The sequence below is a fragment of the Schistocerca nitens genome, chromosome 5, assembly GCF_023898315.1.
Source record: "Schistocerca nitens isolate TAMUIC-IGC-003100 chromosome 5, iqSchNite1.1, whole genome shotgun sequence".
Lineage (NCBI taxonomy): Eukaryota > Metazoa > Arthropoda > Insecta > Orthoptera > Acrididae > Schistocerca > Schistocerca nitens.
Genome location: NC_064618.1, coordinates 883,562,705 through 883,578,930, shown reverse-complemented (window position 1 = coordinate 883,578,930; position 16,226 = coordinate 883,562,705). Strand labels below are relative to the sequence as shown.

The 16,226-nt window shown below is 43.3% G+C and overlaps 1 protein-coding gene across 2 annotated transcripts in view; it reads right to left on the bottom strand.

Moving 5' to 3' along the window:
- Positions 1-16,226, bottom strand: part of LOC126259188 (sodium/potassium/calcium exchanger 3-like) — a 273,706-nt gene that overhangs the window by 66,694 nt on the left and 190,786 nt on the right. For both annotated transcript variants that reach the window (XM_049955771.1, XM_049955772.1), the window contains one exon: positions 11,913-12,005. In XM_049955771.1, coding sequence (XP_049811728.1) covers positions 11,913-12,005 — 93 coding nt within the window. The remainder of the gene's footprint in view (positions 1-11,912; positions 12,006-16,226) is intronic.

Below are 16,226 nucleotides of genomic sequence, written 5' to 3'. Positions count from 1 at the left end.
GCCTGGAGGTCGGGACGACCACCCCTGCTGAACGAGGTGAACTACTTGCCGGAGAACTGGGTCAGCTGCCGTTTCCCTGGCGACTCAAGAGCTAGTGATAGGGAAGCCATCAACTGCTTGGCAGGATGCCACATCCAAATGAAAACACATAATCTCCTCCCGATCAAACTTAGGATCCGCGCCCACCGGAAGACGGGAAAGAGTGTCGGCGTTGGCATGCTGTCCAGTAGGGTGTAAATGAATGTCATAATGGTACTTAGAGAGGAACAAGGCCCAGCGCTGCAGTCTGTGGGACGCCCTATCCGGGATCTGAGAGGCGGGGCCAAATAACGATATTAATGGCTTATGGTCAATGATTAACTGAAACTTCGTGCCATACAAGAAAGGGTGAAACTTGGTAACAGCATAAACAATGGCCATAGCCTCTTTTTCCACCTGGGAGTAATGGGCCTGCACGGGACTAAGAGTTTTAGACGCAAATGCCAGTGGCTGCTCAGAGCCATCCGCATTGCGATGGGCCAGGACCGCCACCACCCCATACTTCGAAGCATCTGTAGTGAGGACCAATGGCTTATTGGGGTCAAAAGTTGCCAAACAAGGTGCTGACGTGAGGAGGCCCTTCAACAAGGTGAACGCTCGCTCACATGCCGGCGACCAATCAAAAGGAACACCCTTGCACAGAAGGCAGTACAGGGGGCGGGCTATGGTGGAAGCCCTGGGAATGAACCGGTGGTAATAGGCAATCTTGCCTAAAAAAGCTTGTAACTCCTTCAGTGAAGCGGGCTGCAGAAGGTCGACGATACCTTGGACCAAACTTTCTAGCGGCTGGATGCCATGCCGAGAGATGGTGTAGCCCACATACTCAATGGACGGTTGAAAGAAGTTCGACTTACGCAGGTTGCAACGCAGGCCCACAGACCTGAATTTGAGAAAGAGGGTTCGAAGGTTGTGCAAGTGTTCCTTCGTGCTGTGGCCTGTGACAATAATGTCATCCAGGTAATTAATACAATGAGAGATTGTCGACGTGAAATGCTCAAGATAACGCTGAAATATCGCCGGGGCACTGGATATTCCGAAGGCCAACCGCTGGTATTGGTAAAGGCCAAATGGGGTGTTGACGACCGCCAGCTGTTTTTGAAAAATATCGGCCTCCCGCCATGGCGGAGAACAATTCATCAGAACGAGGCAAGGGATAGGTGTCCACCACCAATTGGGAATTCATGGTGGCCTTGAAATGTAATTTTCCCGAGGGTGTCCTGACAATAACGAGGGGCGAAGCCCACTCACTAGAAGAAATGGGAAGAACGATCCCGAGGGCTGTCAGCCGGTTGAGCTCTGCTTTTACCTGAGGGCGGAGAGCCAATGGGATCTGCCTCGCGCATAGGAAACGCGGGCGAGCCGACGCCTTCAACGTTAAGTGAGCTTCAAAGTCTGAAACACGTCCCAGGCCCTGCTGAAAGATATCCTGGAAGTCAGAGATGAAAGATTCAAATGATTGATAGGGAATGTCGTCAGAGACCAACTGTATGGTGTCTGCGATAGATAAACCGAAAGCTTGAAAGGCATCGAATCCAAAAAGGTTAGCGGAGTTCACATCACTGACAACAATAAAAGTAAGAGGCCAAGTGACTGATTTGTAAGTAACGTTGTTAGTGAATTGACCCAGTAGGGGAATGAACTGTTTACCATAACTGCGTAGACGCCAGTAAACTGGCGCCAACGGGGGCGATCCAAGGTCGGAATAAGTTTGTGCATTCAACAAGGAAACTGCCGCGCCCGTATCTCCTTGCAGGTGTAATCGGTGCAACCGAACCGACACCTCGATAAAGAGTTTGTGGGCCGATGCGTCGGGAGCCTGGCCCGATGAAACTTCCTGAATGTCAACGTCCGTGTCCTCTGTACCTGCTTCCTTCGATTCTTTTGAGGCTGAGTGGTAAACTTTAGCAATGTGTCCTTTTTTATTACATTTGTGACAAACGGCCCAACGCTGGGGTCACTCTGACCGATCGTGATGTATATAGCACGACGCACAGGAGGGTAACAGGGGCCGGCGGCCAGAACTCTGTTTACGCGCCGTGCGGGAGCGGCCGTAACGGCCGGATTGTACCGCTCGCACGTCGTCCACCCTGGACGCAGTGGATGCGGCCGCATGCTCTGCACCGCCGTGACATTGCACCACGCTTCCAACTGTTGACCTGCGGCATGAGAGACTTCATACGATTGAGCAATGGACAGGACTTCCTCGAGGGAAGGGTCTTCTAACTGCAGGGCCCGTTGCTGGACCTCCCTATCAGGGGCCGAATGAACAATGACGTCGCGTACCATAATGTGGGCATACGACTCTCGCGACTGCTCCGTGACAAAATGACACTTGCGACTAAGACCGTGCAGGGTAGCGACCCACGCCCGCTAAGACTGATGGGGTTGCTTCTTGCATTGATAGAACTCGACCCTAGCTGCCACAACATGCGTGCGGCGGCGATAATATGAAGGCAGCAATGAACACAATGTGTCAAAAGACAAGGACGAGGGTTCCTGCAACAGCGTGAGCTGTCGCAAAACTTGATACAGCGAGGGAGATATCCAAGACAACAAAAGAGCACGACATTCCTCCGCATCGGCAACATGAAACGCCTGGAAATGCTGCCAAAGGCGATGTTCATATGCGTCCCAATCCTCTGCCGTCTCGTCATAGGGGGGAAAGGGAGGAGGGAACGGCGCTGGAGCAGACTGCGTGGAGAGCAACGCCGGAAGCACTTGTTTCATGGTTGCCATGAGCTCCGTCTGCTGCTCAACCAAAACCCACACTAAATCCTCCGTGCCATGGATAAGCTGCGAAACCGGAACAACGACGCAACACGTGAAAGAATGATCCTACTCGTCGCCAATTGTGTAGTAACGCGATTCACGTTTCCTGCCGCACTTCACATAGTGTATACCGGGAACTGTCTGCTAGGCATGCCCGATGTGAACTGACTGGGCACAGCCCATGCTGCCTGAGTTGTTGTTGTTCTGCCGGCAGAGGGCGCGGCCAAATTCTTGCGTGCCCTCTGGTGGACGGGACTTTACTTGCGGCAACTACTGTCCGTGACACGCCGTGCCAATGTGCGCCTCCCACGATCTTTCTGGTGGCTACTGCACAGTTAAAATTATTTTTTTTAGAAACATTTGAAATTAAGAATTATTTGGCACACTTAAAATTTCTATTATTAATTACACAATCTAGTACTGTTTATTATATTTATTTCTAGATTCATTTAAGAAATAATAATTGAAATTAATATAAATTTATTTGCCAAGAAAAACTGTGAGCCCTTTGGAATATCATTATCACCACAACGTGAAGAGTAGTAAGCATGCCTCTGATGTGATCAGTCATATTTTTGTATTTTGGGTGAACAATGTAATTTCAGCTTTGTTAATGTGAAAATTCAAAGGACTATGATATACTAAAATATGACAAAATATACTAATGTAGAAACGAAAATTCTGCAGCAACAATCTTCAAAATTATTTAGGTCAGTTCAGCCATGAGGACCTAAAATGTGAAAATTTCAGCTTCAAGAATCAGACTCTTAGGCAAGAAGAACTGGAGCCAACTTTTTAGTTTACTTAGCATTATTGTAATCTTACTGCTCTCAAATCTTCAGGAAAGACTTTTCTTATTGTGGACAATAGCAGGAATTAGGAAGGAGGGAGAGGATTACAATGGGTTAGAGGGCAGAAGGAAGAAACAGTAAACTATATTATTCAGAAATTCTGAAATATTATGTGGGACTGTGTATACCAGTATCAAATGGGAATAAATGAAACTGAAACTGATTTTGGGAACTTCTTTAAAATTTATTTGGATTTGTGGCTGTGGTGTCACCGCCAGACACCACGCTTGCTAGGTGGTAGCCTTTAAATTGGCCACGGTCCGTTAGTATACGTCGGACCCACGTGTCGCCACTATCAGTGATTGCAGACCGAGCGACGCCACACGGCAGATCTAGAGAGACTTCCTAGCACTTGCCCCAGTTGTACAACCGACTTTGCTAGCGATGGTTCACTGACAAAATATGCTCTCATTTGCTGAGACAATAGTTTAACATAGCCTTCAGCTACGTCATTTGCTACAAGCTAGCAAGGCGCCATTATCAGTTACCATTGATAGTGTGAATCATGTACCGGCAAGACCGACGTTCTTCATTAACGGATTAAAGTTAAGTATTCCACCAGCTACGTCCGTTTTTCTAAATTCTAATGTCCTTGTCCTGTTCCAGACCTCACGCCAGCCTGCGTGAGCTAAAACGCATGCCTTTCGGCCTCCTTCTAGTAACACGGTGTTGGCTCTCCTACCAACCAAAACAGTGGCCTACTTGTTCTGCTCTTATAAAAATCAGTCATAAAAGCAAACCATAAAGAAGGACATTAAGTGTTGCACAGGTGACCTTACCAATATTAAGCAAAATAAGTTATCCTTGTACCATATGTACAGGGTGTACATAAAGTTTGGGAACATTCTCAATTATTTATTGCACAGGAACCAAACATTGTACATATATCATACATATGTCATCTTGAAGGGAAACCCTGAAAATTTTTTTTCCACGTGAGCTGCCACAGCATAGTTTGGTAATTTGCCGATAGTCAACGCTAGTTGCAAACATGGCAAGTTCAGGTGCAGTGTGAGCTTTCTGTGTGTTGGTGTCCGACAACAAGAAGAGTGTTACAGCTGTTCAGCGGATGTTTAGAACCAAGTACAATAAGAAGTCACCAACAAGGAAGGCCATTTACCACCAGCACAACAAATTCATGATGATGGGTTTTTGTCAGAACACCAACACACAGAAAGCTTGAAGCTCACTCCTCACCTGAACTTGCCATGTTTGTGACTAGCACTGACTATCGGCAAATTACTGAATTACACTGTGGCGGCATACATGAAATAAAACTTTGAGGGTTTCTCTTCAAAATGACATATGTATGATATCTGTACAATGTTTGGTTCTCATGCAATAAATAATTGAAAGTGTTCACGGACTTTATATACACCCTGTATAAAACTTCTCCTAAATATGGAACTGAGCAGAAGGATGAACTGTACAAAGCTTATCTCAAATTAAGAGAACTTACATAAGTGAGCTTAAATGCCAAAAAGTGCATTGTGTGGAAGGTACACAGAACATGCTCCAAATAAGTGCAAAGCTGCATGGAAAATTGTTGTACAAGAGCATCGCACATTTCATGAACATAACATAGCTCTTGGCCTGGTTAAAGCTTATGTTTTTTCAACTGATCTAATTAAGGAACACCAACATGGGAGCTGCGGCTTTAAATGGAGGACAAACACACCCACTGAAATTACATAAGTAGTTACAAAGTTCTCAAACTGCAAGTGTATAGTGTAAAGGGACATTCCTCTCTAACATTACTTTTCCTCAACAAAGGTAGGCGATACCAAAGATAATTGCAACTTTTTAAACGGGTTAATATTATCTCAGCTGTTTTTCTAAAAGATTTTCACATGATTTTTGTACATAATGTATATTTCAGGCTATAATACATAAAAATAAATTACTTTATTTTCATTTTTACAATTGATATTTACTAGCTCTGTATGTATAGTTAAAATTACCTTTTTTTTAGAAATATTTCAAATTATGAAATATCTGGCACACTTGAAATTCCTATTATTAATTACACAACCTGACACTAATTATTAAATTTATTACTGGATTCATTTATAGAATAATGATATAAATTGATGGAGGTTCACTTGTCAAGAAAATTTGTAAGCTCTTTGAAATATTGTTAGTACCGCACACAGAGTGGATTAGTAGTGGGCATACTTCTGTTGTGACTGGATGAGTTTTTGTTTTTGGCAATAACAATGTAATTTTTGGTTTTGAAGTGGAAATTGTAAAGACAGTGTGACATAGGAAAATGTGAAAGAATAAAAATTACAGAAATAGCAATTACTATTCAGTCAATACTTCAGCATTATTTACATCAATTAGAACCATGAGAACCTACAATATCAAAAATTTCAGTTTCAAGAATCAGCCCCCAAAACATGAAGAACTGCAGCCAACTTCAAGAAAGAACAAAAGTAAAAAGTTTATTGTAAATCTTAATTCTCTCAAAGTTTATTAAAAGAGTTAATTATGTCAGTGACAATCAACAAATGATGTGAAGGAGGGGTAGATTACAATGGACATGTTCCACATCATAACAGATACCACGAGATTGACCAACGTAACTAACTAACTAACTAACTGACTATTCCTGGTTATCCAATTACATAATTAGAAAAACAGTGCGTATAATTAGTGAACCATTGACCTTTCTTTTTAACAGGTGTCTAGAGTTTGGAGTATTTCCTACAAAACTAAAAATATCAAAAGTTATTCCAAAGTACAAAAAACGGGACAAGGCAATTTAAAAAATTACTGCCTACTTACGATAATTCCTGTTTTCTCCAAAATATTTGAATCTCTTATTTATAACCCACTAAACAACTACTTTGAGTCACATAATCTCCTTTCTAAATGAAAATTTGGCTTCCACAAGGGAAGAAGTACAACTACTGCTGTTCTCTCAATTGTGAATGAAGCAATAACAGCCTTTGAGAATAAAAATAAAGCTTCATTTCTTTTGTGTGATTTAAGTAAGGCATTTGGCTGTATTTCTCATGATATCTTACTTGCTAAACTCAAATTATATGGTGCACAAGGCTCTGCACTGGCAGTAATTGTACCATACCTAACCAACAGCAAACAGTTTGTATCTGTCAGAAACAGGCACCCACATGTGCAAGAAGTTAAATCAGGGATCCCATAACATTCTGTCCTTGGGCCCTTCTTTTTCATAATTGCAGTCAATGATTTCTTCCACTGTGTTCTTAGTACTGTTACTTGTTATGCTGAGGACACAAATTTGCTAGCTGAGCACGAGAACACATTAGTTCTGCAATATATAATACCAGATGGCATTGAAGCAGCACTAAATTGGTTCTCATCAAATACACTGCTATGCAGACCTTTTGAAAACCAGCAGATTATAATAGGATTGTCAAAAGAGGTAGAGGTGAAGGTGGTTAAAATTCTAGGAATTCATGTAGACTCTAACACAGAAAACACACATCAACCACACTGGCACAAAATTATCTCAAGAGACTTGTTTATTGTGGAACCTGGGAGGCTTAGTAACAAAAGAATATTTAAGAGTTATTTATTTTGGACTCTTTCAGTCACACATAAAGAGTATGGACTGCTGAATTGGGGGCATTCTCCTCACATCAGTGAAATTCTAAAACTTCAACAGAAGGTGGGAAGGGCAATGAGTCATGCTGGTGAGATCAGAACACTGCCGGCCATTGTTTATACAGTTCCACATATTAACAGTCATTAATCTCTACATATGTGTCATGGGACTGTACACGAAAACAGTGTAGCAGATTTCAAAATGAGTGAAAACGTACAGCACTGTAACACTAGATTCAAAATAAAATTATATGTACCAAGGCGCAGGCTGGTAAGTACAGGGAATTCCCATCTAACCAATGGCTTAAGAATATTTAATAAACTTCCATTTTCTGCTTGGTCAGCTCACATAACTAGCTTCAGAAGCAAGCTATTAAGCATTTTACTTATTAAACCTTTTTATGATACAACTGAATTCATGAGTCTAAAATCAGTTGACATTAATTTTTAAGATTTTCATTATGTCACACCATTGACTGTATTTACGCTGGAGAGCCAAAGAAACTGGTACACTTGCCTAATATTGTTTAGGGCCCCTGCGAGCATGCAGAAGTGCTGCAACACGACATGGCATGGACTGCTATAATGTCTGAAGTAATGCTGGAGGGAACCGACACCATGAATACTGCAGGGCTGTCCACAAATCTGTAAGAGTACGACGGGGTGGACATGGCCATTGGAAGTGTTTAAACTATAAGAGTGTTCCTGGAGCCACTCTGGTAGCAATTCTGGATGTATAGGGTGTCACATTGTCCTGCTGGAATTGCCCAAGTCCATCGGAATGCACAAAGGACATGAATGGATGCAGGTGATCAGACATGGTGCGTATGTACAAGTCACCTGTCACAGTCATATCTAGATGTATCAAGGGTCCCATATAGCTTCAACTCCACATGCCCCACACCAGAACCTTCACCAGCTCACATGCAGGGTCCATGGATTCATGAGATTGTCTCCATACTCGTACATGTCCACCCACTCGATAGTTTGAAACGAGACTCGTCCGACCAGCAACATGTTTCCGGTCATCAACAGTCCAATGTCAGTGTTGACGGGTCCAGTTGAGGCATAAATCATTGTGTCGTGTAGTCATCAAGGGTACATGAGTGGGCCTTCAGCTCCTAAAGTCCATATCGATGACATTTTGTTGAATCGTTCGCATGCGGACATTTGTTGGTGCCCAGCATTGAAATCGCAGCTATTTGGGGAAGGGTTGCACTTGTGTCATGTTGAACGGTTCTATTCAGTCATTATTGGTCCCATTCTTGCAAGATCTTTTTCTAGCCACAGCGGTGTTGTAGATTTGATGTTTTACCGGATACCTGATATTCACTGGACACTCGTGACATGGTCGTACAGGAAAATCCCCACTTCATCGCTACCTCAGAGATGCTGTGGCCCATCGCTCGTGCACTGACTATAATACCATATTCAAACTCACTTAAGTCTCGATAACCTGCCATTGTAGCAGCAGTAACCAATCTAACAACTGCACTAGACACTTATTGTCTTATATAGGCACTGCAGACTGCAGCGCCATATTCTGCCTGTTTACATATCTCTGTATTTGAATAGGTATGACTATACCAGTTTCTTTGATGCTTCAGTATATTTATTATTTTATTGTTTATCCTATCATTTCTAGATTGTATTTGGAATATGTAATGCTCATTTAATTCTAAGGTATTGAAGGAAAATGTCATATGCTATCAATGCAAAATGCCTAATCCACCTCAGGTGGTGAACAGAAAATAAAGAATTTGAGTCTGAATCTCCTGACTACTGATCGTGCACTTTTTACATGGCTCCACGTTAGCTGTGTAACAATCAGTAACCGTCGTGAATATAGTGTTGATCTGTGTGTGGTGTCAGACATAGTGGTTGTTAATATCATTTACAAATGTGAGTGAAGAGGCTGTACCTAGTCCTTATAGTGACTCACCATCAACTTTCGTGTCACTACAGCAGGGCAGCAACCTATTATATGTTCACTCCTTTTATAAGCTGTACGCTGACTCCCCTGGGAGGAGGAAGCGGGGCTTGCCTCAGCAGCCGACCGCAGGCTTCCACTCCCAGCATCCTCCACTCAGGGGCCGAGTAAAAGAGAGCAGTAAGTACACTGGTTGAATTACTTAGGTACAATTGGATAAAGACAGTAGGACCCTAACGGATAATGTTTTCTCTGGTGAAGCTCAAAAAGAGAAAATAGCTATGTACCCAGTGACAAATGTTCTCTCTGATTATGATGCGCAGTTAGTTAGGATAAATAACATTGTGCCTTACAGTACGGATACTCCTCAGTGGAAACAAGTTAGAATAATTAATGACTACAGAACAAATGCGTTTAAGATTAGTTTGCAAGAGATGACCTGACATGAACTTTATGATGAATCAAATGCTAGCACAGAACTAATATGTTATGTGAGAAATTCATATCATTATTTGAAAATAGTTTTCCATGTAAGCTGATCATAAGCTAATCACAAAGGACATTAAACAGCCATGTAAAGAACCATGGATCACTAGAGGGATTAAAGCAACTTATGAAAGGAAAAGGGAAATGTTATCTGTTGACAAGAACAAGTAGAGATACTGCAGTAGTTGCACACTACAAAAACTACTCAAAATTACTAAGAAAAGTTATTAAAAAATCAAGGAAATGCACATACTGTCAGAGGTTGGTAATTCTGACAACAGACTTCAGGCTATAGGGAATGCAGTGAAATGAGAGATAGGACGACCAGCCACAGAACAGGATAACATCACTATTGGACTGAATGGAAAGGATGTAAATAATGAATCACAGCTAGCAAATATATTTAATAATCATTTCTTAAATATAATAGAAAGTACAGAGGCATACAGTTCAAGAGAAAAATCACAGCAGGATACTGAAAGAGCAATTATCATAAAATTCAAACAATAGAAACTCCAGGTAGGAATATCAGCAATGTAGGAAAAGACAGATTACTACTTACTGTAAAGAAGACACATTAAGTTGCATACAGGCACAATTAAAAGACACCCACATAAACCTTTTAGCCACAGCCTTCATCAGCAAAAGAAAAAAACACACCATTCATACACAAAATTAAGCTCACCTCATGCATTGGGCCAGAATGCAGCTGTCATGTGAGATGCAAGCAGTAATCTAGAGGGAGCAGGGAAGGGGAAGGTATAGTACTGTATGCATTGGGAGAGAGATGAACGGTCTCTGACAGAGTGTGCAGGGACTAGAATGCTAACAGGCACAGCATCAGGAGGTTGTGGGGCAGGGAGGAGGGAAAAAAAGAGAAAAAAAGGAGAGGAGTGGGGGAAAGACTGACGGCTACATTGGCAGAGGATGGGAAACAAAGACTGTGTGATATGAGAATGGGGAGTAGATGACGAGACAGAGGGGGTTGGAAACTGTTGCGTGAAGGGTGTGGGGAAGTGTGTGTGTGCAGGCTGAGGCTGGAATAATTGTGGGGGCAGAGAATGTGTTGTAAGGACAACTCCCATCTGTGCGGTTCATAAAAGCTAGTGGTGGAGGGGAGGATCCAGATGGCTCGGGTAGTGAAGCACCCATGGAAATCGATCACGTTATGTTCAGCTGCATGTTGTGCCACATGGTAGTCTACTTTCTTCTTGGCCACAGTTTAGTGGTGGCTGTTCATCCCCTTGGGTGGCTTGTTGCTAGTCATACCAATATAAAAAACTGTGCAATGATTGCAGCAGAGTTGGTTAATGACACGGCTGCCTTCACAGTTGGCTCGGCCCCCGATGTGGTAGGATAACCCTGTGACAGGAGTGGAACAGGAAGAGTGAGTGGGTGGACTGGGCAGGTTTTGCACCTGCATCTTCCACAGGGAGTGTCAAAGAGAACACCACTTTAGGAGGGGTGGGAAGTATCTCGGATAGGATGTCGCTCATTTTAGGGCACGATTACAGCCTGGTGAAGCATCTGGTTCAGTTGTTCCATTCCAGGATGATACTGGCTGATGAGGGGGGCTCTCATTTGTAGCTGATTCTTGGGGGTGGTGGGAGGATTGGGGGTATTTGGGGGTACTACATGGAAATCTGTTTGTGGACTAGGTTTGAGGGACATTGCCAGTCCGTGAACGTGTTTGTGAGGCCCTGTTCCTACTGGGCAAGGGAGTTCTCATAGGCTGCATGAGAGGGATCAACTGGCCACTGCCAAACTGTTGTTGAGAACAAAGTTGACCACTTGGTGGCACAACATGCAGCTGAGCAGAATATGCTCAATTTCAACGACTGCTCTCAACCTGAGCCTTTTAGATCCTTCCCTCGACCACCACCACCACCACCAGCTTCTCTGAACTACACAAATGGGAGCTATCCTTGCAATACATCCTCTGCTCCCATAATTTTCCTGGCTTCAATCTCAGGTAACCCACTGTCCCTGCACCTAATAGTTTCCCATTCCTCTGTACTACCATCAATTCTCAATTCACATACTCTAGCCCGACGAAGAATAAAATCTGAAAGCTAGCAAGTTTTCTTCCTTTTGTGTGTGCCTATTGACAACTCAATGACTCTGCTTTTTGGTGAATAGTCTCCTTTAAATTTAAAGTATTTACATGCTAAAGAGCAGACTTCTTGCAGATTTACTCTATCAAATGCTAAAATTTAGGCATAATTCTTGCCAGAAATATTAGTAAGAACCTGTTTCAGAGGCAGAATCATCTATGCCATCATAGAGTGATCTGCTTGGCTTTGTGTTGCAGCAACTAATTTTCCGTCCAATGCAGCACAGACCTGTGGAGAAATTTTAACAATTAGCTTTTCATTTCATTATTAATATATAACATACTGCCAGACCAATTTGTGCATGAATGATTAGATACATAAATGGTGCATCGATATTTTATAAGATATGTTTCCCCATAAACCTCACCACTTTCACATGAAATTAGCTTCACATCGTTCTTGAATTTACAACATTCCTTCAATAATAGACACATTTTTCTACAATATAAATTACAAAATAAAAATATATGCCAATATTTTACAACTACATCTACACTCCTGAAAATGGAAAAAAGAACACATTGACACCGGTGTGTCAGACCCATCATACTTGCTCCGGACACTGCGAGAGGGCTGTACAAGCAGGCACAGCGGACACACCAGGAACCGCGGTGTTGGCCGTCGAATGGTGCTAGCTGCGCAGCATTTGTGCACCGCCGCCGTCAGTGTCAGCCAGTTTGCCGTCGCATACGGAGCTCCATCGCAGTCTTTAACACTGGTAGCATGCCGCGACAGCGTGGACGTGAACCGTATGTGCAGTTGACGGACTTTGAGCGAGGGCGTATAGTGGGCATGCGGGAGGCTGGGTGGACGTACCGCCGAATTGCTCAACACGTGGGGCGTGAGGTCTCCACAGTACATCGATGTTGTCGCCAGTGGTCGGCGGAAGGTGCACGTGCCCGTCGACCTGGGACCGGACCGCAGCGACGCACAGATGCACGCCAAGACCGTAGGATCCTACGCAGTGCCGTAGGGGACCGCACCGCCACTTCCCAGCAAATTAGGGACACTGTTGCTCCTGGGGTATCGGCGAGGACCATTCGCAACCGTCTCCATGAAGCTGGGCTACGGTCCCGCACACCGTTAGGCCGTCTTCCGCTCACGCCCCAACATCGTGCAGCCCGCCTCCAGTGGTGTCGCGACAGGCGTGAATGGAGGGACGAATGGAGACGTGTCGTCTTCAGCGATGAGAGTCGCTTCTGCCTTGGTGCCAATGATGGTCGTATGCGTGTTTGGCGCCGTGCAGGTGAGCGCCACAATCAGGACTGCATACGACCGAGGCACACAGGGCCAACACCCGGCATCATGGTGTGGGGAGCGATCTCCTACACTGGCCGTACACCACTGGTGATCATCGAGGGGACACTGAATAGTGCACGGTACATTCAAACCGTCATCGAACCCATCGTTCTACCATTCCTAGACTGGCAAGGGAACTTGCTGTTCCAACAGGACAATGCACGTCCGCATGTATCCCGTGCCACCCAACGTGCTCTAGAAGGTGTAAGTCAACTACCCTGGCCAGCAAGATCTCCGGATCTGTCCCCCATTGAGCATGTTTGGGACTGTATGAAGCGTCGTCTCACGCGGTCTGCACGTCCAGCACGAACGCTGGTCCAACTGAGGCGCCAGGTGGAAATGGCATGGCAAGCCGTTCCACAGGACTACATCCAGCATCTCTACGGTCGTCTCCATGGGAGAATAGCAGCCTGCATTGCTGCGAAAGGTGGATATACACTGTACTAGTGCCGACATTGTGCATGCTCTGTTGCCTGTATCTATGTGCCTGTGGTTCTGTCAGTGTGATCATGTGATGTATCTGACCCCAGGAATGTGTCAATAAAGTTTCCCCTTCCTGGGACAATGAATTCACGGTGTTCTTATTTCAATTTCCAGGAGTGTATATTCAGCAAGCAATGGCAGTGCATGGTAAAGGACATGTCCCACTGTATCAGTAACTAGGGCTTTTTCCTGTTCCATTCACATATGCACTGTGGTAAGAACGACTGCTTAAACACCTCTGTACATGCTGTAATTAGACTAATCTTGTCTTCATGATCCCTGTGGAAGCGATATATAGGCAGTTGTGATATATTCCTAGATTCTTCAGTGAAACTTTCTAAATACAAGGTGTACAACATTGCTTCTGCCGTTTGCCGACAGTAAGTAGCGGTTGAAAGAAACAGGTCGCAGACGTCAGGCAGTTAGCTTGGACCTCAGTCAACATAACCTCATTCAAACATTAGTCAATTTGTGTCTGCATCATAAAGTTGTTCTTGATTAAAAATGTCAGTTTAAGAGCCTAATTCTTGTCATTTGCAGGAGGTGTTACTGTTGTGTTTCAGTATGAAGGAAACAGCGGCTGAGTCTCATCAAATGCTCTCAAGTACATATGGTAAGGACACTATTACTGAAAGAATGTGTCCTGAGTGGTTTCAACACTTCAAGAACAGTGATTTTAAAGTAGTAGACCGGTACACTGGTGGAAGAGAGAATGTTTTTGAAGAAGCAGAATTGGAGACATTGCTGAGTGACGACTTGCATCAAACTTTAGAAGAATTGGCATGATTAGTGGGAGTGACACAGCAACCCATTTCAAAACATCTCAAGGCTATGAGCATGATTCAGAAAGAAGGAACTTGGGTCCCGTGTGAGCTGAAACCAAGAGATGATGAACAGCATTTGTGTGTTTGTGAACAGTTTCTTCAGAGGCAAAAATGGAAGGGATTTCCGCATTGCACTGTGACCAGGAAGGAAAAATGGGTTCTTTATGATAACCATACATGCAAAAAATCATGGGGATATCCCGGTCATGCTTCCATACTGACGGCCAAACCGAATATTCACGGCTCCAAGATTATGCTCTGCATTTGGTGGACCAGCTTGGCGTCGTGTACTATGAGATGTTAAAACCAAGTGAAACAATCACATGTGTTCATTATCTGATGCAATTAATGCATCTCAGCAGAGCATTAAAAGACAAATGGCCGCAATACAGTGAGAGGCATGATAAAGTGATTTTGTAGCACGACAGTGCTCAACCCCGCATTGCAAAAGAGGTCAAAATCTACTTGGAAACATTAAAATGGGAAGTCCTACCCACCTGCCATATTCTCCAGACATTGCTCCCTCTGGTTATTACCTGTTTAGATCAATGGCACATGGCCTGGCTGACTAACACTTCCAATCTCATGAAGAAGTCACAAATTGGATCGAGTCGTTGATTGCTTTGGAAGATGAGCAATTTTTTCGATGTGGGATTCATACACTACCCAAAAGAAGGGAGAAAGTAGTGGCCAGTGATGGAAAATACTTTGAATGATACAAGTGTAACCAATTTGTTTCATTAAAGCCTCAAATGTTGGGGATAAAACGGTGGAAGTAAAGTTGTACACCTTGTACATTTTTGTGGGATGGTTTGCATCTATCTTGAAATGCCTGCCACTTTAGTTGTTTCATCTTTGTGACACTCTCCCATGGGCCAAACAAACCTGTGACCATTTTTGCTGCCCTTCTTTGTATCCACTTATATCCCCTGTTAGCCCTGTCTGTTGAAGGTCCCACACATTTGAATAAAATTCTTGGTGGGGTCACACGAGTGATTTGCAGTCTCCTTTGTAGACTGATTGCACTTCCCCAATATTCTACCATTAAAATGAAATCTATCACCTGCTTTACCCCCAACTGAGCCTATGTGGTCATTCTATTTCATATCCCTACAAAGTTTTACAGCCAGATATTTGTATAAGTTGGCCGCTTCCAATTGTGACTCATTGATATTATAACCACAGGATACTACATTTTTGTTTTGTTTTGTGAAGTCACAATTTTACATTTCTGAACATTAAAGCAAGTTGTAAATCTTTGCAGCACTTTGAAATCTTATCAAGATCTGACTGAATATTTGTACAGTTTCTTCTAGACAGTACTTCATTGTACATAAATGCCTAATCTGTGAACCATATGAGATACTATAAATATTGTCTGCAAGGTCATTGACATACAATATGAACAGCAAGATTCCCAGCACACTTCCCTGGGACACACCCAGAGTTACTTATAGATCCGTCGATAATCTCTATACAAGATAACATGCTGTGTCATCCCTACCAAAAAAATGCTCAGTCCAGTCACAAATTTCACTTGATACATCATATGAGCGTAGATATGGTACTGGGACAAATGTTTTTCAGAAATTGAGGAATTCTGCATCTACCTGACCGCCTTGATCCATAGCTTTTAGTACTTCATGTGAGAAAAATGCAGTTTCAGTTCACATGATCTAAGTTTTCGGAATCCCTGCTGGTTAGCAGGGAGGAGGTCATTCTGTTTGTGATACTTCCTTACATTTGAATTCCTTTCAGCATGTTCTAAGATTCTACAACAAATAGATGTTAAGGATACTGGACAATTGTTTTGTGAATCATTCTACTACCCTTTTTGTAAAAA